Source organism: Macaca thibetana, chromosome 3, assembly GCF_024542745.1.
Source record: "Macaca thibetana thibetana isolate TM-01 chromosome 3, ASM2454274v1, whole genome shotgun sequence".
Classification (NCBI taxonomy): Eukaryota; Metazoa; Chordata; class Mammalia; order Primates; family Cercopithecidae; genus Macaca; species Macaca thibetana.
The window spans coordinates 16058161-16081749 of NC_065580.1; the positions used below are offsets into that span (position 1 = coordinate 16058161).

A 23589-nucleotide genomic window follows, 5' to 3' on the forward strand; every position below is an offset into this window, starting at 1 on the left:
ATCACAGTATAGTCTGAGGTCAGCTTTCTTCAAGAAAGACGGATCTTACTGGCAGAGAACATAGCTATAGATGGAGACTATTACCTCATACTGTAGACTTAGATGTGTAGGATAGGATCAGATCCAGCTGCCCAAGCTCAAATTGGATTACATGGCATTCTTGGTACTGTTCATTCTGAACCAGAGATTTCTTTGTCTACTTCTGTAAGACATCTTTCTGACTTGTGTTTAGTGCTTAGCACACCAAACTACTGTCCTTCAATTATGATAACAGTGAATTGTTTCTGTGTGCTTACTATATACCACGTAACTTACTATAGGGCATGTAACTCATATAAGTTAAGAATGTTTTTTTCATTTTATCGTCACAACCACCTATGGGATTGCCCATTTTACAGATGATCAGATGAGCTTTCTGGAGGTGAAGTGACTCTTCCATCTCCCAGAGTAGCAGCTCCCAGTCAGAGCCGGCCTTGCCTGCACGCAAGACCTTGGCAAAGCAACCAGAGCTGGAAAGAAACATGAGAGAAGCTTTCAATGATTTTCTGCCACTTTGTCCCCCTTTTTTTCTCTACTCCTCTCCTACATTTTTCTCCATCTCCAGGTACATTTCGGGATGTGGATGCCTGTCCCCATACAAAAACACTTGGGATTCATTCTTGATACCCCAATTCATCCCAATATCCCCCCTGCCTTTTGTCTTGGATTTTGAATAAGCATTTTTTTGGCTTGTTTTGTGTTTTTGGTGGTGGTAGTGTTGGTTCAGTTTACACTGACTACTTGGAAGAAATGCCATGGTTATCTGTGATTTTCATGCCCTGTTTCTGCTGACAACCCTTCTGAGTGGGGTGATTCACTTTCCTGTATAAAGATACCTAATGGCCCACTTAGGAGTTGGAAGCAACCGTCTGCAAGGCCTCTTGGCTTCAGGTAACCAGCTGGGCTTGGACAGGAAATATCTGAATGGAGACAGGAAACTGTGGAAGCTAACACTCCCTGCCCAGCCCTGTTTCTGTGAAGCATTTGGTTCTTCCCTTGACTCTTGAGTTATGATATTCAGATGAGGCATTGATATTATGGTAAGAAAGGGAAAAAATGTATCTATCTCATCTGTCTATCTATCTACTGGATATATATCTCCAAAAGCAGACAAACCCAAGTCTGTAAGGTGAACTAGGGTCTGTGTTTGGACTCCAGAAAAACCAAATCCATGTTGAACAAAGTGATGTTTCTATGCAGTGACTTTCTCAGTGACCTGTGTGTATCTGTCCATTGTGTGTGAACCCTGAGCCCTGTTTTCCTCTGAAGATATTGAGTGGTAGCCATCTCCTCACACCAACCACACATCTGGAGCACAGATGGCCCTCTCAAGGTAATTGATCGTACACATCTACTGTTTACCAAACAAGTATCTGATGCACACTTGGGTGTATTCCACAGCATGTGGACTGTGGTCCCCTGTGTTGGCCAGGAATGCTGTGCTCCATGTAGGTTTTACTCTACTCATCATTGCAATTTGCATGCTGGTCCGTGGACACCTGGAGGCCTGTGCTGTGTTCCCTGTAACAGGAAATGTGCTCTGAACTTGTCTGTCTCCCTTGGCTGCTCCTGGCCTTTGGTACCAGCTCCCAGGGGTGTCCACAAGCACTTGGGACAGAAGGTGAAGGTGGAATTTCGAAGAGAAGATTGATTGGATCTTCGCTGACAAGTTTGGATAAGTTACGGCCCCAACATGGGCCCTCTCAGAATTGCCAAGAGGAGGCTTTGGCAGGTGCCAGAAGTGCCATGAGGCCTGTCTCCCTCTGCTGCATCCCGTGGGTGCAAGCCAGCCAACGTATGGCCAGAGTGTCTGCATGGTGTCACAGCCCTCAGATGTCTTTCCTTCCACCTTTTTTTAAAGAATCCCAAATAACTCACTTGAAGTGTGTTAAAGGCGAGCAAGTTTTATGAAAATGAATCCTTCCTCAGTTAATTAATCAAATGAGTGAATCCTGACCCTCTCTAGTTTCTTTCCCTGGTCAGAGTGGGGAGCTGGTGGTAGCTGTGGGATTCACTGTGGCATCCTACCCCAAAGGCGAAGAAGACAAAAATGCGGCGTGCAGAGCTGGGCTTGATTCCCAAGTGGAAGTCTGGCTCCCGCTATGGTAGGCGGGACATCTCTCTAGCTGCTCACAGAGGTGGAACTAGGGAGTTGAGGGAAGAGTTAGGGGGCCAGGGAGATTTACTTGAGTTTGATTTTCCAGGTGAATGAGAAGGGAGGACTTGGTCCAGGGTTTGGTGCCTAAACATTCCTGGGAGAGGCATGTCATCACCATCAGCATTTGTCATTATTGTTGTATTTTAGCAATAAGATTCAGCTGGTCAGATTTTTTGGGCCACCTCGAAGATGCTGACACATTTTGTGTGCTGTGATTGTTCTGAAGGCAGATTAGCTCTAACCACTGTAAGAAGCCCAAATAAAAATCAATACCTCCCCCAAGACCACCTTTCCGAAACACATGTTTCTCTAGAAAACACTGCCCCCCTTTCTCCCAAGCTTCTTATTATTTTTGGATTCCATCTCTTTGTACGTGCTAATCTAGTCTACCATGCAACACATTTTGGGAGCTGGGTGCTCTGCTTATCTTCAAGGGTGACAGTTGTATCTGACCGGAGATTGGAGGATCATTTCCAGTGTGAAGGAGTGTGAGGGAGCAGGCACAGACAAAGACAGTGAGAGCAGTGTCACTTTAGTGGTATGGAGACAGCAGAGGGACTGGGGGCTTTAGCTGTTGGCAGCTATGGTGTCTTCAATCCAGTCCACATAGTTGTAGACCTTGGTGTAGACTCCAGGCTTGTTCTTCTGGGCACAGCCATAGCCCCAGGAGACAATTCCTTGGAGCTCTCCGTTGGAGACCACAGGGCCACCAGAGTCACCCTGGGGAGAAGGGAGAAGTTGTATGAAGAGAGAGATAGAGGAGAAAAATAGCTACATTTACTCTGAATCTTAAAAGACCCCCTTTCCAGGCAGCTCTGTGGCTCCACGTCCTTCTCACGGTGGCCCGTTCTCTGTTCTTCCTAAGCAGTGAGCATGCAGCCCAAGGGAGCCTTCCTCAATTCTCCATGGGGGCACTACAGGGAGCCTCCTCAGCCTCGCCACTTTGGGAGTTCAAATCTTTTTCCTGAGTGGGGCCTGGGTATCAGTGGGAGCCTCAGCATGGGAAGGGTTGTCCAAATCACCTGGCAGGAATCCTTGCCTCCCTCAAGGAAGCCCACACAGAACATGTTGCTGGTAATCTTCCCAGGGTAGGAGGCTTCACACTCAGCCTGGGACAGCACAGGAGCATCCAGGCACTGCAGCTCGTCTGGGTAGTCGGCTGTGAGGATCAGGAGGAGATGAAAGAAAGTAGAAATGTGGGTCAGGCCAGAGAAAGAGACAATAACATAGGATGGAACACTGAATAGGAACACTGCCCCTGGAGAGGACTCCAAAGCTTCACTCTTAGCAAGGGACTCTGACTTTTAGTTCCCAAAATGATCATTGTTCAGCGCCTCCCAAGACGTGATCATAGCAAGTTCTCCATTTTTCCTGTCTTTTGATGTTAGGAGCCCATTCCTTCAGATTTTGCATCTCTCTGGTGCCCAGTACAGAGCCTACGGTCACTAGAAATGAGTATTAAGCCTGGAGGCAAGAGGATTCAACTTAAGGGGTATGCTTCATTCGGGAAATTGTGAGGATAGAGGGAAGTAGAAGGACAAAGGGTCCCACTCACCACCAGAGCTCAGAGTGTTGCCCCAGCCAGAGATGAGGGCCTCGGCGCCAGCAGCTGGAGGGGCGGTGGGCAGAGGGATGGTGGACACATGGTCATTGATGACGGCAGGTGTGGAGAGCTTGATCAGCAGGATGTCATTGTCCAGAGTCTTCCTGTTGTATTTGGGGTGGCGAATTTTCTTGGCTGCATTGATGAACTGCTCATTCCCTTCCAGGACTTCGATGTTGTGTTCTCCCAGTCTCACCTGGATGCGTCCGCTGGGCAGGGCAGGCATGGTGAAGACCTTCTCTCACAGCCGGGGCACCCATCCCACCTTCCCCAGGGTCCTTAAGCTCATGACAGCTCTGGAGGGATCAGGTGGGCTGTGTAGCCATATCACATGGGCAGTAGAGGGATGTGGGTCAGTGTAGGTGTGAGACCCAGGACCTTTCTGCTTCAGAGGTTGGTGGTAGTGGGGTGGGGAAGAGTCAAAGTGATCCCACCAGAGGCTTCCCTTCAACCCACCTTCACAGCCTCTGTCCCATAATCTCCATAGTCACTAGCACTGTGGGCACAAGGAGCTCCTTGTAGTTTTCCCAGCATTCTTCACCCCAGGTCTTTGCTAACTGCGCACAGTGCCTGTTCCTCCCTCCCTTCTTGGCCTGGTGAGCACCACCCTTCTGTGTAATCTAATCCAAGGGTAGCCACAGCATTAGCATCTCCTGGGAACTTGTTAGAAATGTAAATTCTTGGGCCTTACCCCCATCTACTGATCAGAACTCTGGGAAGGGACCCAGTGATTTGTGACTTAACAAGCCTGCAGGTGGTTCTGGCGCCTACTCAGGTTTGAGAGTTCTTGATGGAAGCAGCGGTCTCAACTCTGTCTATGCACTCTACAGTTACCAGAAGTAGAGTGTTATATACTCACTGATATTCACAACCTCTTCCTGAAAACTTTGAGTTAATTGCCCTGGGATAGGACACAGGCATCAATATTTTTAAAAACTCTTTCTTAGGTGACTTTAATGTGTAGCTATCCAGCAAAAGGATAGCTCCACCACCTATCCCATCCATCTTACCCAACCTCAGTATTTCTCAGGGCTGAAAGCTCTCCCAGGCAGCCTGGCTGGGAGTTTTGCAGTCAGGGGACCCACACTTACAGCTTCCAGCAGTGACCTGCTGACACCACCCACTGCTCCCTGATGAGGGAGCCACCACAGAAGTGGTAGCCAGAATTCAGGGACACCTGGTAGGGGACAGAATTCTCCTCACAGGTGTAGCCCCCAACGATCTTGTCATCATCATCAAAGGGGACAGCAACTGCAGTGGAGATGGGAAGGGAGAAGGCAAGTCATTAGTACGTTAGGGGTGGTGCTCTCAGGCTGCGGTTCCTTCCTGCTAATTAGAAATCCTTAAGAAGCACAGTGAGGCTAGGCAATGGAGGGAGCGCTGTCACCCCTGGTAAGCATCAGTGGATGTGGCTCCCAAGTCTCTGTGTCTGCAGGGCACGTAGCTAGGTACCCTGCAGGGGTTCAGATCTCTCCTGGGGTCACCAGGCTAAGGAAGCAAGAAATGTCCTCACAATACTTGGGATATTGTGATGTGTCTGTCTCACCCACTGAATGCTTCTCTCTTTCATTCACCACCTGTGTACTCCACCTTGCTATTTAAGCCCTGGATGGTCAGGATACTTTGGCCAAGCTAGGAAAACCCCCTGTCTGTGTAGACCTGGCCATGACCAGCTTCCCCCTCAGCCCAGGTCTGTGCAGTGAGGGCAGAGTTGAGGGCAGCCCCAGGCTCACTTTGGCAGAACAGAGGTAGATGTTATCATTGGCCAATAGAACAGCAATTTTTAATCTTGGCTGCATGTCTGGAAATGTTAAAAATTACTTGGGAAGCTTAAAAGCCCAGGACACAGGCTGCACCCCAGACAAATGAAGTTAGAATGTCTAGAGTTGAGTCTCTGGCATGAGTAATTTTTCACCCTCCCCAGTTGCATCTGAGGTTCAGAGTAGCTATAATATTGCTATTCTGGTGCTGTCAGAGAGAAGCCTGAAGCCTACTGCTTCATTTCATGGGCCAACCCAACTGGTCTCCCTTCCAAGCTTTGGCAACCACAGCTGGGATACGGATGAATGACAGTGGTGGCAGTGAAATCAGGGAGAAGTTGAAACAAGTGAGACTTAAAGAGAGCCCAAGGAGGACGGGAAGTAGAGATGCCAGCTGGAGGAAATAGAACATCAGAGCACAGTCAAAAGAGGAGAGGTAGCAAGAATGGAAGGGCATGTGTCTGCCAGGAAAGGGTGTGGGTGGGGTCTGAGGCAGGGCATGATACTCACCAGCAGCTCCCACAAAGGCAAGGATCAGGAGTGGATTCATGGTGGTAGAGTGTGCCTGACTGGTGGTGGAGGACCCATCTTTATACCTCCCGAGGATCGGGAGAGGACGTGTCTGTGAGGTGAGGGTCACCACGCCTCCCAACACAAACACACCTGCAGCTTTCCCCTTCCCAGGGTCTTGCATCAGCTCAGCTATGTTTGGCCACTCTGTGGGTTTGTGATTCACAGGTGATAAGGAAACTTGCCTTCTGAGAGGAGAGAGGGAAACTGGCTGTTTCCTAGAAGGATGCTGGGATGGGGAAGACAGGGAAAACCAAGCCCCAGATCACAAAGCTGGGCTTTCTTTATTTTTTTTTATTTTTATTTTTATTATTATACTTTAAGTTCTAGGCTACATGTGCATAACGTGCAGGTTTGTTACATATGTATACTTGTGCCATGTTGGTGTGCTGCACTCATCAACTCGTCATTTACATCAGGTATAACTCCCAATGCAATCCCTCCCCCCTCCCCCCTCCCCATAATGGGCCCTGGTGTGTGATGTTCCCCTTCCCGAGTCCGAGTGATCTCATTGTTCAGTTCCTACCTATGAGTGAGAACATGTGGTGTTTGGTTTTCTGTTCTTGCGATAGTTTGCTGAGAATGATGGTTTCCAGCTGCATCCATGTCCCTACAAAGGACGCAAACTCATCCTTTTTTTTATGGCTGCATAGTATTCCATGGTGTATATGTGCCACATTTTCTTAATCCAGTCTGTCACTGATGGACTTTTGGGTTGATTCCAAGTCTTTGCTATTGTGAATAGTGCCGCAATGAACATACATGTGCATGTGTCTTTATAGCAGCATGATTTATAATCCTTTGGGTATATACCCAGTAATGGGATGGCTGGGTCATATGGTACTTCTAGTTCTAGATCCTTGAGGAATCGCCATACTGTTTTCCATAATGGTTGAACTAGTTTACAATCCCACCAACAGTGTAAAAGTGTTCCTATTTCTCCACATCCTCTCCAGCACCTGTTGTTTCCTGACTTTTTAATGATTGACATTCTAACTGGTGTGAGATATCATCTCATTGTGGTTTTGATTTGCATTTCTCTGATGGCCAGTGATGATGAGCATTTTTTCATGTGTCTGTTGGCTGTATGAATGTCTTCTTTTGAGAAATGTCTGTTTGTATCCTTTGCCCACTTTTTGATGGGGTTGTTTGTTTTTATCTTGTAAATTTGTTTGAGTTCTTTGTAGGTTCTGGATATTAGCCCTTTGTCAGATGAGTAGATTGCAAAAATTTTCTCCCATTCTGTAGGTTGCCTGTTCACTCTGATGGTAGTTTCTTTTGCTGTGCAGAAGCTCTTTAGTTTAATTAGATCCCATTTGTCAATTTTGGCTTTTGTTGTCGTTGCTTTTGGTCTTGTAGACATGAAGTCCTTGCCCATGCCTATGTCCTGAATGGTATTACCTAGGTTTTCTTCTAGGGTTTTTATGGTGTTAGGTCTAACATTTAAGTCTCTAATCCATCTTGAATTCATTTTTGTATAAGGAGTAAGGAAAGCATCCAGTTTCAGCTTTCTACTTATGGCTAGCCAATTTTCCCTGCACCATTTATTAAATAGGGAATCCTTTCCCCATTTCTTGTTTTTGTCAGGTTTGTCAAAGATCAGATGGTTGTAGATGTGTGGTATTATTTCTGAGGACTCTGTTCTGTTCCATTGGTCTATGTCTCTGTTTTGGTACCAGTACCATGCTGTTTTGGTTACTGTAGCCTTGTAGTATAGTTTGAAGTCAGGTAGCGTGATGCCTCCAGCTTTGTTCTTTTGACTTAGGATTGTCTTGGCAATGTGGGCTCTTTTTTGGTTCCATATGATCTTTAAAGCAGTTTTTTCCAATTCTGTGAAGAAACTCATTGGTAGCTTGATGGGGATGGAATTGAATCTATAAATTACCTTGGGCAGTATGGCCATTTTCATGATATTGATTCTTCCTATCCATGAGCATGGTATGTTCTTCCATTTGTTTGTGTCCTCTTTTATTTCACTGAGCAGTGGTTTGTAGTTCTCCTCGAAGAGGTCCTTTACATCCCTTGTAAGTTGGATTCCTAGGTATTTTATTCTCTTTGAAGCAATTGTGAATGGAAGTTCATTCATGATTTGGCTCTCTGTTTGTCTGTTACTGGTGTATAAGAATGCTTGTCATTTTTTCACATTAATTTTGTATCCTGATACTTTGCTGAAGTTGCTTATCAGCTTCATGAGATTTTGGGCTGAGATGATGGGGTTTTCTAAATATACAATCATGTCATCTGCAAACAGGGACAATTTGACTTCTATTTTCCTAACTGAATACCCTTTATTTCTTTCTCTTGCCTGATTGCTCTAGACAGAACTTCCAACACTATGTTGAATAGGAGTGGTGAAAGAAGGCATCCCTGTCTTTTGCCAGTTTTCAAAGGGAATGCTTCCAGTTTTTGCCCATTCAGTATGATACTGGCTGTGGGTTTGTTATAAATAGCTCTTATTATTTTGAGATATGTTCCATCAGTACCTAGTTTATTGAGAGTTTTTAGCATGAAGGGCTGTTGAATTTTGTCAAAGGCCTTTTCTACATCTATTGAGATAATCATGTGATTTTTATCTTTGGTTCTGTTTATATACTGGATTACGTTTATTGATTTGTGTATGTTGAACAGCCTTGCATCCCAGGGATGAAGCCCACTTGATCATGGTGAATACGCTTTTTGATGTGCTGCTGGATTCGGTTTGCCAGTATTTTATTGAGGATTTTTGTATCGATGTTCATCAGCGATATTGGTCTAAAATTCTCTTTTTTTGTTGTGTCTCTGCCAGGCTTTGTTATCAGGATGATATTGGCCTCATAAAATGAGTTAGGGAGGATTCGCTGTTTTTCTATTGATTGGAATAGTTTCAGAAGGAATGGTACCAGCTCCTCCTTGTACCTCTGGTAGAATTCAGCTGTGAATCCATCTAGTCCTGGACTTTTTTTGGTTGGTAGGCTCTTAATTATTGCCTCAATTTCAGAGCCTGCTATTGGTCTCTTCAGGGATTCAACTTCTTCCTGGTTTAGTCTTGGGAGAGTGTAAATGTCCAGGAAATTATCCATTTCTTCTAGGTTTTCTAGTTTATTTGTGTAGAGGTGTTTATAGTATTCTCTGATGGTAGTTTGTATTTCTGTGGGGTCAGTGGTGATATCCCCTTTATCATTTTTTATTGTGTCTATTTGATTCTTCTCTCTTTTCTTCTTGATTAGTCTTGCTAGCGGTCTATCAATTTTGTTGATCTTTTCGAAAAACCAACTCCTAGATTCATTGATTTTTTGGAGGGTTTTTTGTGTCTCTATCTCCTTCAGTCCTGCTCTGATCTTAGTTATAGCGGTCAGCGTCCCCCAGTAGACATCTACAGAACTCTCCACCCCAAATCAACAGAATATACATTCTTCTCAGCATCACATCGCGGTTATTCCAAAATTGACCACATAATTGGAAGTAAAGCACTCCTCAGCAAATGTACAAGAACAGAAATTATAACAAACTGTCTCTCAGACCACAGCAATCAAACTAGAACTCAGGACTAAGAAACTCAATCAAAACCGCTCAACTACATGGAAACTGAACAACCCGCTCCTGAATGACTACTGGGTACATAATGAAATGAAGGCAGAATTAAAGATGTTCTTTGAAACCAATGAGAACAAAGATACAACATACCAGAATCTCTGGGACACATTTAAAGCAGTGTGTAGAGGGAAATTTATAGCACTAAATGTCCACAAGAGAAAGCTGGAAAAATCCAAAATCGACACTCTAACATCACAATTAAAAGAACTAGAGAAGCAAGAGCAAACACATTCAAAAGCTGGCAGAAGGCAAGAAACAGCTGGGCTTTCTTAGGCCGAGGAGATGGTTAGAAGAAGGGAGAATGGCCTGGCTGTTTAGGAATCCTTTTAACTATTGGGGATGTATTTAATGTACTTAAGGAAGGACAAGCGTTGGTAACAAGCTTGGCTTTTCAGTGTCCTGGAGCCCCCAAGAGAGGAGGAAAGTCTTATCTAAGGCTCATTCCTGTGAAAATGAAGATGCTTCTCTCCAGTCAGTGTGCGGGCATGTCAAATCCAAGACTCTGGGAACAAGAATTCCAACACTAAGGGATAAGGAGAAGGGAGACTCACATTCCATAGAATTCTGGGCTTCTAGATGGCTCTCCTTCCTACCAAGGCTTAAGGATGGGAAATGCTGCAAAGAAGGAGGGACACAGGTTATGTAGGAACTTACTCAGTGCATCTGGAGGATGGAAAACCAATGGCACACTCCTCCCCTTCTTCAATGTGAAGACATTTGTCTGTCTCATGTGCATCCTGTCATAGGTTCTCTTCATGCAGCCTCATGGTTGCCCTGGCAAACTGCACTCAGGGTGAAGCAAACTGACCCACCTGCTTGGGGTTGACAGCGTGAACCAGAATGACATGGCCCCTGATCAGATGTCAGAGTATGAACTTTTCAGTATCCTGGAGCCCCCAAGAGAGGAGGAAAGTCTTATCTAAGGCTTGTTCCTGTGAAAATGAAGATGCTTCTCTCCAGTCAGTGTGCGGGCATGTCAAATCCAAGACTTTGGGCCATAGTAAATCTGGGTTATGATCTGATCTGAGAATCAGCAGGAGGTAGAGATTTGAGCACATGGTAAATAGGTCACATACTGGGATCAATAACGACGATTTGGAGGGGTGTGTCTAGAATTTTCTGTCTTAGATGCAGTGAGATTATGCTGGACTCAGTACAAAGTGAATCTTCCCAGACAATATCCTGATTTGGGCCCTACCAAGGCTACTAAGACACAGTTGTGTAATTGACTGAGGCACAACTTGGCCAGAGCAGTGTGGAGATGGAGATGCTGTCTCTCCTCAAGTCTAATGATGTAAGGAAAGAAGGAGCTTCCTTATGAGGGTGCTTTCCCTTCTCAGCAACTCAGAGTTCAGGTTGGTGATGGGCAGGAGTGAGCAGAGTTCAAGGTTGAATTGTTTGAAAGGTAAAAGAAGCAGGGATATTCTGGAGACAGCAAACCAAATGAGCAAAGCTCAGAAACTTGGTGGTGAAATTGGACATGCCAGGGGGATAGAGGGAGGAAGCAAATGGAAACCAGAGAGAATCGGAAAAAATGCCAAAGTGGGGCCGGTGGAGTTGAGAGGACACACAGAGATCCTTTGGCTCTAGCTTCTGGCATGGCCGCCGAGTCAGCTTCCCCACAGCCAGGAGACCCACAGCTCGGAGACACCCTCTCCACCCCGTACCTCCACTAATCACTGATAGGCTCATACCTAACACTGCTGTATTTAGATGGTGCATTGTGTCTGACAGTTTTACAAGAGTTTTCACATAAGCAACAGTGGTACATTGCTTTTCATTTATGCTGAGTTTCACAGTTGAACTTCCCGCAAACATGCTAATTATGATTTGTGCGAGCAAAATTATTTCCATTTGAAGAGGAAGACAATGCGATTCAGAAGGATTCTGTCTTTCCCAAGAATACAGATCTTGGCAGAGATGACCATAAGGCTAATGGAAGCCATGGGAATTGCTGCAGGTGGCATCTAAAAGGAGATTTATTGGGGATCAAGGCAGAGGTCCCCAGAGGACAAACTGTACATCTGATTCCTTCCTGGTACTTTTCTTTCTGGCAGAAATAGATGATTAAATTCCTCTTTCTCCTGGCACCTTGTCTCAGAGCCTTACCTTGCCACAGTTCCAGACCCATCCAGGCCATGACTACCGTTTAGATGACACACCTCTCTGCTCACGAATAACTGGCCAAGCCTGAGGTAGCCAGGTTTTGGAGCATTGATAATATGGGCTTTTCCTGTGTTGTCCCTAAACATGTTGTTTCATTTTGTCCCCGTGTCATGGCATTTTTGCAGAACTCCTGCCTTAGAGAATAAGGAGAGACTCTTCCTCTAGCAACCGTAGACACCAGTTGTGCCCTAAACAGGGATGTGAACCTTGGTAGAAAATGGAAATTTTTTTTGGAAAAGGGGATTTTTGGATCAGTGCTTGTGGCTCTGACTCTCTGTCTGAAAGGCAACACCCAAGAATATGAGGATTTCTGTATCTAGAGCTTGAAGACAAGCCTTCTCCAGTATTTTGCGCTCTTCCTTAAATGATCACACTATAGTCTGAGGTCAATTTTCTTCAAAAAGGAATGACCTTACAGGCAGAGAAGACAGCTATAGGTGGAGACTGTTACCTCATACTGTAGACTCAGATGTGTAGGATAGGCTCAGATCTAGCTGCCCAAGCTCAATTTGGAGGACATGCCATTCTTGGTACTGTTCATTCTGAACTATAGATTTCTTTGTCTACTTCTCTGAGATATCTTTCTGGTTTGTGTTCAGTGCTTAGCACACCAAACCACTGTCCTTCAATTATGATAACAGTGAATCATTTCTGTGTGCTTACTATATACCACGTAGCTTACTATACAACATGTAACTCATATAAGTTAAGAATTTTTTTTTCATTTTATCATGACAACCACCTTGGGATTTTACATTTTATGCATGATCAAATGATCATTTTATAGATGATCAAATGAGTTTTCTGGAGGTAAAGTGAGGCTTCCACCTCCCAGTGCAGCAGCTACAATCCACAGCCAGCCCTGCCTGCACCTAAGACCTTGACAAAGCAACCAGAGCCAGAAAGAGCCATGAGAGAAGCTTTCAATCACTTCCAGCCACTTTGTCGCCCATTTTTTCTCTTCTCATCTCCTGCATTTTTCTCCATCTCCAGGTACAGTTTGGGATGTGGACGCCTATTCCAATACAAAACCACTTGGAGATCCTTTCCTGATACCCCAATTCATCTCTATTTCCCCCCTTTCAAGTCAGATCTTACCTACCTGTTTGGGTCAGAGACATGTGTATGTTAAAATCCCCGAGGAAGGCGGCAGGGACTGTGCCCTGAGATGATTATTGGTGAAGTGGATTTATGCTTCATTTCAGTTTAAGAGAATGTTGCTGTGTCTCTGCCCAGGACAGACAGCCCACTGTGGCCCTGGGTGATGAGGGAAGCCCACAGAGGCCCAGGGTTTGTGTTCTGTGTCTACCAGTGTCTGCAGAGCCAGAATTGAGCTAATCCCGTGAAAGCACAAGTGCTGATGGGCAGTTGTATGGTCGGTTGCTATGGGGCTTGTTGAGCTCTCAAATTCCAGGTGACAAGATCAATGCATGCTTTAGGGGTCCCATCCCAGCAGGCTCTGGTGGCTGCAAACTGGTTCAGGTGTGGAAGGTCATACCACTTTACCTTTGGTTTTTCTTTGAAAACTAAACAATGAAAGACAGATGAAAACAAGAATTCTACCAGTGGGCAGGCAAGAATTCTCTTCTGGAAAAGGGATGTTTGTGGCTCTTCCCCATGTTGGCCTTGAAAGCACTTGGCTGCAGAATGGCTACTATTAAAATGTCAAAAAATTGGAAGATGCTGGTGAGGCTGCAAAGGAAAGGGAATGCTGATACACTGTTGGCCTGCATGTAAATTAGTTCATGGAAAAATTAACGCAGAAAGCATTTTGGAGATTTCTGAAATAATTTAAAACAAAACTACAATTCCACCCAGCAATTCCTTTAGTGGGCATTTACCCAAAGGAAAATAATTGTTCTGCCAAAAAGACACATGCTCTTGAACATCTTTCACAGCACTATTCACAGTAGCAAAGCTGTGGAATGAACCTAGAGGGCCATCAGCATTAGACTGGATGAAGGAAATGTGGTACATACACACCGTGGAATACTATGCGTCCATGAGAAGAATGAAATCATGTCCTTTGCAGCAACATGGATCTACTTGGAGACCATAATTCTAAGGAAATTAACATAGGAACGGAAAACCAAATATCATGTTCTCAGGTATAAGTGGGAGCTGAGCATTGGGTACACATGGATATAAATATAGGAACCATAGACACTGCAACTACTGGAGGAAAGAGAGAGGGAGGGTGGAAAGGACTGAAAAACTAACTATTGGGTGTTATGCTCAGTGTCTGCGTGATGAGATCATTTGTACCCTGAAGCTCAGCATCACACAATAAACCCATGTAATGGTCCTGCACATATAGCCCCTGAATCGAAAATAAAAGTTGAAATTATTTTTTCAAAAATGGGCCCTCGGCCAGAAGCAGAGGCTCATGCTTGTAATTCCAGCACTTTCTATCACTTGAGGTCAGGAGTTCAAAACCAGCCTGTCCAGCATGATGAAACCCTGTCTCTACTAAAAATATAAACAACAAAAACAACAAAGAAATTAGCTGGGCATGGTGGCAGGCGCCTGTAACCCCAGCTACTTGGGAGGCTGAATCACTTCATCCTGGAAGTTGGAGGTTGTAGTGAGCAGAGATGATGCCACGGCACTCAAGCCTGGCTGTAGTTCAGCCAGAAGGAGATGTTTTGTGTGAAGGCTGAGGTGGAGCTGTTCGGAGCCTCTGTGAGAAGGAGGCCCTAAGCCATGGCGGTGGACACAGTTGCAGCTTTCTGCTTCTTTGCCCTTTAGTCTGGCCCCACAGGTGAACAATACCAGCCTCAATCCTGAGCACATGCTCTGGAGACCTTCACATCTCACAGTTCCATGTGAGCAAATGGACTGGGAAAGCTGTGTGGCCTGAGAAAAGGCAACCATGGCCTCGCTTTCACATAGTATTTTGTCTTGAATTTTGAATAAGCCTTATTTTTTTATTTTATTTTTTGTTTTGTGTTTTTGGTGGTGGTGGTGGTTTATTTTACACAGACCACTTCGAAGAAATCCCATGGTTATCTGTGATTTACATACCCTGTTTCTGCTGGCAACCCTTCTGATTGGGGTGACTAACTTCTCTGTGTAAAGAGTCTACGTGGCCCAGGTAGGAGGTAAAAGCAGCCGTCTGGAGGCCATTGGTATACTTACGTCTGTCTCTTGGCTTCAGGTAACCAGCTGGGCTTTGGTGGGAATGATCTGAATGGAGACAGAAAACAGTGGAAACTAACACTCCTTGCCCAGCCCTCTTTATATGAAGTGTTTTGTTCTCCCCTTGACTCTTGAGTGATGATTATATTCAGACGAGGCATTGACATTATGGTAAGAAAGGGAAAAAGTGTATCTGTCTTGTCTGTCTGTCTATCTACTGGACATATATCTCCTAAAGCAGACAAACCCAAGGCTGTACAGTGAACTAGGGTCTGGCTTTGGACTCCAGAAAAACAAAATTCATGTTGAACAAAGTGATGTTTCTATGCAATGACTTTCTGGGGGACCTGTGTGTATCTGTCCATTGTGTGTAAGCCCTGAGCCCCGTTTTCCTCTGAAGATAGTGAGTGGTAGCAGTCTCCTCACACGATTCACACATCTGGAGCCCAGATGGCCCTCTCAAGGTAATGGATCTTACATATTTACGGTTTACCAACAAGTGTTTGATGTATACTTGGGTGTATTCCACAGCATGTGGACTGCGGTCCCCTGTGTTTTCCAGGAATGCTGTGCTCCATGTAGAGGCTTTACTCTACTCATCACTGCAATTTGTATGCTGCACTGTGGAAACTTGGAGGCCTGTACTGTGTTCCCTGTGACTGGAAATGTGCTCTGAACTTGTCTGTCTCCCTTGGCTGCTCCTGGCCCTTGGTACCAGCTCCCAGGGGTGTCCACAACCACTTGGGACAGAAGGTGAAGGTGGAATTTCAAAGAGAAGCTTGCTTGGATCTTCTGTGCCAAGCTTGGATGAGTTGTGGCCCTAACATAGGCCCTCTCAGATTTGCCAGGAGGAGGCTTTGGCAGCTGCCACAGGTGCCGCAGGGCCTGCCTCCATCTGCTGCCTCCAGTGGTGCAAGCCTGCCAAGGTGTGGCCAGAGTGGCTGGATGGTGTCACAGTCCTCAGATGTCCTTCCTTCCACCACTTTTAAAGAGTCCCAAATAACTCACTTGAAGTGTCTGAAAGGAAAGCAAGTTTTATGAAAATGAATCCTTCCTCAGTTAATTGATCAAATAGGTAAATCCTGACTCTCTCTAGTTTCTTTCCCTGGTCGGAGTAGGGAGCTGGTGGTAGCTGTGGGATTCACTGTGGTGTCCTATCCCAGAGGCAAAGAAGATTAAAATGCAGCGTGCAGAGCTGGGCTTGATTCCCAAGTCGCAGTCTGGCTCCCGCTATGGGAGGCGGGACATCTCTCTAGCTGCTCACAGAGAGAGAAGTAGGGAATTGAGGAAGAGTTAGGGGCCAGGGAGATTTACTTGAGTCTAATTTTCCAGGTGAATGAGAAGGGAAGGCTTAGTCCAGGGCTTGGTGCCAATGCATTCCTGGGAGAGGCATGTCATCACCAGCGGCATTGGTCATTATTGTTGTATGTTAGCAATAAGATTCAGCTGGTCAGATTTTTTGGGCTGCCTCGAAGATGCTGACACATTTTCTGTGCTGTGATTGTTCTGAAGGCAGAGGAGCTCTAACCACTGTGAGAACCCAAATAAAAATCAATACCCCCCATCTAAGAGCACCTTTCTGAAACTCACGTTTCTGTAGAAAACACTGCCCCCCTTTCTCCCAAGCTTATTAGTTTTGGATTCCATCTCCTTGTATGTGCTAATCTAGTGTAACATGGAACACATTCAGGGAGCTGGGGGCTCTGTTTACCTTTAAGTGGGAAAGTCATGTCTGACCTGAATTGGAGGATGCTTCCAGTGTGAAGGAGTGTGAGGGAACAGACACAGGCACAGTGAGAACAAGGTCACTTTATTGGTATAGAGACTGCAGAGGGATCGGGGGCTTTAGCTGTTTGCAGCTATGGTTTCCTTAATCCAGGCCAAATAGTTGTAGACCTTGGTGTAGACTCCAGGCTTGTTCTTCTGGGCACAGCCATCGCCCCAGGAGACAATTCCTTGGAGCTCTCCGTCGCAGACTGCAGGACCACCAGAGTCCCCCTGGGTGGAAGAAAGGATAAGTTGTATGGACAGATGGAGGAGGAATATAGCTATATTGACTCTGAACCTTAAAGATCCCTTTCCAGCCAGCTCTGTGGCTCCACGTCCTTCTCATGGTGGCCCATTCTCTGTTCTTCCTAAGCAGACAGCATGCAGCCCAAGGGAGCCTTCCTCACTTCTCCATGGGGAGAACTTCAGGGAGCCTCCTTAGCCCCACCACCTTGGGAGTTCCAATCTTTTTCTCAGGTGGGGCCTGGGTATCAGTGGGAGCCTCTGTATGGGAAGGGTTGTTCAAATCACCTGGCAGGAATCCTTGCCTCCCTCAAGGAAGCCTATACAGAACATGTTGCTGGTAATCCTTCCAGGGTAGCAGGCTTCACACTCAGCCTGGGTCAGCACAGGAGCATACAGGCACTGCAGCTCATCTGGGTAGTCAGCTGTGAGAATCAGGAAGAGAACAAAGAAAGTAGAAATGTGGGTCAGCCCAGAGAAGGAGACAATAATCTAGGATGGAACATTGAAGAGGAACACTGCCCCTGGAAAGGACTCCAAAACATAAGTCCTGGCAAGGGGCTCTGGCTTTTCAATCCCAGAATGATCATTGTTGAACCCCTTCCTTTATGTAATCACAGCACGTTCTCCATTTGTCCTGTCTCTCGATTTTAGGAGCCAAGTCCTTGAGACTTTGCATCCTCTGGTGCCCAGTACAGAACCTGTGTGTAATGGCCACTAGAAATGTGTCTTAAGCCCGGAGGCAAGTGGATTTAAGTTAAGGGGCATGGTTCGTTCTGGAAATTGTGAGGATGGAGGGAAGTAGAAGGACAAAGGGAGCCACGCACCACCATAGCTCAAAGTGTTGCCCCAACCAGAGATGAGGCACTCAGTGCAGGGAACTGGAGGGTGGGTGGGCAGAGGGATGATGGACACGTAGTCATTGATGACGGCAGGTGTGGAGAGCTTGATCAGCATGATGTCATTGTCCAGAGTTGTTGGGTTGTATTCGGGGTGGCAGATGATCTTGTCTGCGCTGATGAACTGCTCAGTCCCCTCAAGGACATTGATGTTGTGCTCTCCCAGTATCACCTGGATGCGGCTGATGGGCATGGCAGGCATGGTGAAGATCCTCTCTCACAGCTGGGTTACCCATCCCACCTTCCCCAGGGTTCTCAAGCTCTCTGCTCATGGACAGCTCTGGAGTCATAGGGTGGGGTGTGTGGCCATATCGCAGGGACAGAAGAGGGATGTGGGTCAGTGCAGGTGTGAGACCCAGGATCTTTCTGCTTCAGAGGTTGGTGTTAGTGGGGTGGGGCAGAGTCAAAGGGATCCCAGTGGAGGCTGCTTCTCAGTCCACCTTCACAGCCTCTTTCCCAGAATCTCCACAGTCACTAGCACTGTGGGCACAAGGAGATCCTTGAAGATTTCCCAGTATCCTCCATCCCAGGCCTTTGTTAACTGTGCATAGTGCCTGTTCCTCCCTCCTTTCTTGGCCTGGTGAGCACCATACTTCTGTGTAATCTAATCCAAAGGTAGCCATAGTATTAGAATCTCCTGGGAACTTGTTAGAAATGTAAATTCTTGGTCCTACCCCTGTCTATTGATCAGAACCTTGGGTATGGGACCCAGTGATTTGTGCCTTAACGAGCCTATAGGTTTTTCTGATGCATACTCAGGTTTGAGAGTTCCTGGTATAGGCAGCAGTTCTGAGTTCTGTCTACACATTCTACAGTTACCAGAGGTAGAGTGTGAAATGCTTACTGATATTCACACCCTCTTCCTGAAAATTTTGAGTTAATTGCCCTGGGATAGGACACAGGCATCAGTATTTTTAAAAACTCTTTCTTAGGTGGCTTTAATGTGTAGCTAACCAGCAAAAGTACTTGCCTGCTTTTCTCACTAGCTCAGTCCACTCCAAGATCATCCCTGCCTGGTTTTATGACCACAACCCTTGCTGTTTCATGGATTTGCCTGGGTGTGGGAGGTTCCTGTCTTGTGTTCACTCTCTGCTCTGAAGAGTCAGCTGCTGCCAACAAGTTTTCTTCTCCACCATCTCTCCCCTCCATCTTACCAAACCTCAGTACTTCCCTGGGCTGAAGCCAAGCTCTCCCAGGCAGCCTGGGTTGGATTTTTGCATTCAGGGGCCCCACACTTACGGCTTGTAGCAGTGACAGGCTGAAATTACCCATTGTTCACAGATGAGGGCGCCACCACAGAAGTGGTAGCCAGAATACAGGAACACTTGGTAGGGGACAGAATTCTCCTTACAGGTGTAGCCCCCAACAATCTTGTCATCATCGTCAATGGGGACAGCAACTGGAGTGGAGACGGGAAGGGAGAAGGCAAGTCAGTAGCATGTTGGGGGTGGTGCTCCCAGCCTGCAGTTGCTTCCTGCGAATTAGAAATCTTTAAGAAGCACAGTGAGGCTATGCAAGGGAGGGAGCACTGCCACCCCGGTGAGCATCGCTGGATGTGGTTCCCAAGTCTCTGTGTCTGCAGGGCACATAGCTAGGTATCCAGTGGGGGCTCAGATCTCTCCTGGGGTCACCAGGCTGAGGATGCAAGGAATGTCCTCACAATGCTTCCAGTGGGATAGGAGTTGGGATGGGGTTGTCTCACCCACTGAATGCTTCTCTCTTTCATTCACCACCTGCGTACTCCACCTGGCTGTTTAAGCCCTGGATGGTCAGGATACTTTGGCCAAGCTAAGAAAACCCCCTGGCTGTGTAGACCTGGCCATGACCAGCTTCCCCCTCAGCTCAGATCTGTGTAGTGAAGGCAGAGTTGAGGGCAGCCCCAGGCTCACTTCAGCAGAACAAAGGTAGATGTTATTATTGTCCAAAAGAACAGCAATTCTCAACCTTGGCTGCATGTCTAGAAATGTTAAAAAATCACCTGGGAAGCTTAAAAGCCCAGAACACAGGCAGCACCCCAGACAAATGAAGTGAGAATTTCTAGAGTTGAGTCTCTGGCATGAGTAATTTTTCCACCTCCCCAGGTGCATTCAAGGTTAAGAGCAGCTATAGCGGAGGTATTCTGGTGCTGTGGGAGCCAAGCCTGAAGCCCGCTGCTTTATTTCGTGGGCCAGCCTCACCTGGTCTCCCTTCCCAGCATCTCCAACCACAGCTCGGATATGGATGAATTGCAGTGGTGGGAGTGAAATCAGGGAGAAGATGAAAGAGGTGAGGCTTAAAGAGAGCCCAGGGAGGATGGGAAGCCCAGATGAAGGAAATAGAATATCAGAGCACAGTCAAAAGAGGAGAAGTAGCAAGAATGGCAGGGCATGTGTCTGCCAGGAAAGGGATGGGTGGGGCCTGAGGCAGGGCATGAAACTCACCAGCAGCTCCCACAAAGGCAAGGATCAGGAGTGGATTCATGGTGGTAGAGTGTCCCTGACTGGTGGTGGAGGACCCATCTTTATACCTCCCGAGGATGGGGAGAGGAGGTGTCTGTGAGGTGAAGGTCACCACTCCTCCCAGGACAAACACACCTGCAGCTTTCCCCTTCCCAGGGTCTTGCATCAGCTCGGCTATGTTTGGCCACTCTGTGGGCTTGTGATTCACAGGTGATAAGGGAACTTGGCTTCTGAGAGCAGAGAGGAAGACTGGCTGTTTCCTGCAAGGATGCTGGGATGGGAAAGACAGGGAAAGATAAGACCCGGATCACACAGCTGGGCTTTCATAGGCCGAGGAGATGAGGGTTAGAGGGAGGGAGAATGGCCTGACTGTTTAGGAATCTTTTTAACTATTGTGGATGTATTTAATGTACTTAAGGAAGGGCAAGTGTTGGTAACAAGCTTGGCTTTTCAGTGTCCTGAAGCCCCCATGAGAGGAGCAAAGTCATATCTAAGGCTCGTTCCTATGAATATGAAGACGCTTCTCTCCAGTCAGCATGTGGCACGGTTAAATCTAAGGCTTTGGGGAATAAGAAATCCAAATTAAGGGGTAAGGAGAAGGGAAATGCAGCAATCCACAGGATTCTGGGCTTCCAGATGGCTCTCCTTCCTACCAAGGATTAAGGATGGGAAGTGTTTCAAAGGAGGGGGCACAGGTTAGGTAGGAGCTTACTCAGTGCATCTGGAGGATGGAAAACCAATGGCGCACTCCTCCCCTTCTTCAATGTGAAGACATTTGTTTCCCTCATGTGCATCTTATCATAGGTTCTTTTTATGCAGCCTCAAGGATGCCCTGGCAACTGGCACTCAGGGTGATGTAAACTGACCCACTTGCTCAGGGCTGACAGCCTGAACTAGCATGATATGCCCCCGATCAGATGTCAGAGTGTGGACCATGGTAAATCTGGGATACGATCTGATCTGAGATTTTAGCACATGGTAAATGGGTCGCATATTGGGTTCAATAACGAAGATGTGGAGGGGTGGGTCTGGAATTTTCTATTTTAGATGCAGTGAGATTATGCTGTGTTCAGTACAAAGTGAATCTTCCCAGATAATATCCTGATTTGCGCCCTACCAATGCTACTGAAATACAGTTGTGTAATTGACTGAGGCATAACCTGGCCAGAGCAGTGTGGAGATGGAGATGTTGTCTGCGCTCAGGTCTAGTGATGTAAAGAAAGGAGGAGCTTCCTTATGAGGAACTCTGAGTTCAGGCTGGTGATGGGTAGGAGTGAGCAGAGTTCAAGTTTGAATTCTTTGAAAGGTAAAAGAAGCAGCAATGTTCTGAAGATGGTGAACAAAATGAGCAAAGCTCAGAAACTTGGTGGTGAAATTGGACATGGCCAGGGGCTAGAGGGAGAAAGCAAATGGAAACCAGAGGGAATTGGAAAAAATGCCAGAGTGGGGCCCAAGGAGTTGAGAGGACACACAGACTACCTTCTGGCCCAATTCCTGGCATGGCTGCCAAGTCAGCTTCCCCACAGCCAGGAGACCTACTGCTTGGAGACACCCTCACCACCCCGTACCTCCTCTAATCACTGTTGGGCTCAAACCTAACACTGCTGTACTTAGATGGTGTATGCTGCCTGACAGCTTTATACGAATTTTTATGTAAGCAAGAGTGGTGCATAGCTCTTCATTTATGCTGAGTTTCACAGTTTAACTTCCCACAAACATGCTAATTGTGATTTGTGCAGAACAAAATTATTTCCATTTGTAGAGGAAGACAATGAGATTCAGAAGGATTCTGTCTTGCCCAAGAATACAGATCTTGGCAGAGCTGACCATAAGGCCAACGGAAGCCATGGAGAGTGCTGTGAAGTATGGGAATTGCTGCAGGTGGCATCTAAAAGGAGATTTATTGAGGATCAAAGCAGAGGTACCCAGAGGACAAACTGTACATCTGATTCCTTCCTGGTGCTTTTTTTCCTGGCAGAAATAGATGATTCAATTCATCTTTCTCCTGACACCTTGTCTCAGAGCCTTACTTTGCCACAGTTCCAGACCCATCCAGGCCATGACTGCCATGTAGATGACACACTTCTCTGCTCACGAATAACTGGTCAAGCCTGACGTATCCAGGTTTTGGGGCATTGATAATATGGGTTTTTCCTGTGTTGTCCCTAAACATGTTTCATTTTGCCCCCTTGTCATGGGGTCTTCGCAGAACTCCTGCCTTGGAGGATAAGGAGAGACTCTTGCTGTAGCAACTGTAGAAACCAGTGTGCACTAAACAGGGAGGTGAACCTTAGTAGTAGGTGGAAAATTTTTTGGAAAAGGGGATTTTTGGATCTGTGCTTGTGACTCTGACTCTCTGTCTGAAAGGGAACACCCAAGAATATGAGGATTTTCTGTATCTAGAGCTTGAAGACCAGCCTTCTCCAGTATTTTGCGCTCTTCCTTAAATGATCACACTATAGTCTGAGGTCAGCTTTGTTGAAAAATGAATGACCTTATAGACAGCAAAGACAGCTATAGGTGGAGACTGTTACTTCATACCGTAGACTCACATGTGTAGGACAGGTTCAGATCCAGCTGCCCGAGCTCAATTTGGAGGACATGCCATTCTTGCTACTGTTCATTCTGAACTACAGTTTTCTTTGTCTACTTCTCTAAGACATCTTTCTGGCTTGTATTTAGTGCTTAGCACACCAAACCACTGTCCTTCAATTATGATAACACTGAATCATTTTTGTGTGCTTACTATATAGCATGTACCTTACTATACAGTATGTAACTCATACATGTTAAGAATGTATTTTTCATTTTATCATCACAACCAACTATGGGATTCCCCATTTTACATATGATCAAATGAGCTTTCTGGAGGTGAATGACTCTCCCATTTCCCAGAGCAGCAGCTCCCAGCCAGAGCTGACCCTGCCTTCACCTATGATCTCAGCAAAGCAGCCAGAGCTGGAAAGAACCACAAGAGATGCTTTCAATGACTTTTAGCCACTTTGTCCCCCTTTTTTTCTCTCCTTCTCTCCTGCCTTTTTTTCCATCTCCAGGTACAATTCGGGATGTGGATGCCATTCCTACATAAAAACACTTGGGATTCATTCCTGATACCCCAATTCATCCCGATTTCCCCCCTTTTAAAGTCAGATCTCACCTACCTGTTTGGTCAGAGAGAGGTGTGTTTTAAAATCCCTGAGGATGTCGGCAGGGAGTGTGCCCTCAGATGATTATT

The 23589-nt window shown here is 46.3% G+C and overlaps 3 protein-coding genes and 1 gene segment (V, D, J or C); all 4 read right to left on the bottom strand.

The window, feature by feature from the left end:
* The window catches only part of LOC126951110 (probable non-functional T cell receptor beta variable 7-3), a 632711-nt gene that overhangs the window by 137377 nt on the left and 471745 nt on the right, over positions 1 to 23589 (bottom strand).
* Positions 1 to 23589, bottom strand: part of LOC126951109 (M1-specific T cell receptor beta chain-like) — a 418381-nt gene that overhangs the window by 86018 nt on the left and 308774 nt on the right. The window lies entirely within an intron of this gene.
* On the bottom strand, positions 2713 to 6174 carry LOC126951082 (trypsin-2-like). Its single transcript, XM_050784979.1, has 5 exons — positions 6071 to 6174; positions 4892 to 5051; positions 3753 to 4009; positions 3220 to 3356; positions 2713 to 2917 (listed from the first exon to the last, which is right to left on the bottom strand). Exons 1-5 carry the CDS (start codon positions 6108 to 6110, stop codon positions 2765 to 2767), a joined length of 747 nt encoding a protein of 248 aa, XP_050640936.1. The 5' UTR covers positions 6111 to 6174; the 3' UTR covers positions 2713 to 2764.
* Positions 16830 to 20649, bottom strand: LOC126951123 (putative trypsin-6). Its single transcript, XM_050784988.1, has 5 exons — positions 20337 to 20649; positions 19156 to 19315; positions 17845 to 18098; positions 17306 to 17442; positions 16830 to 17005 (listed from the first exon to the last, which is right to left on the bottom strand). Exons 1-5 carry the CDS (start codon positions 20518 to 20520, stop codon positions 16853 to 16855), a joined length of 888 nt encoding a protein of 295 aa, XP_050640945.1. The 5' UTR covers positions 20521 to 20649; the 3' UTR covers positions 16830 to 16852.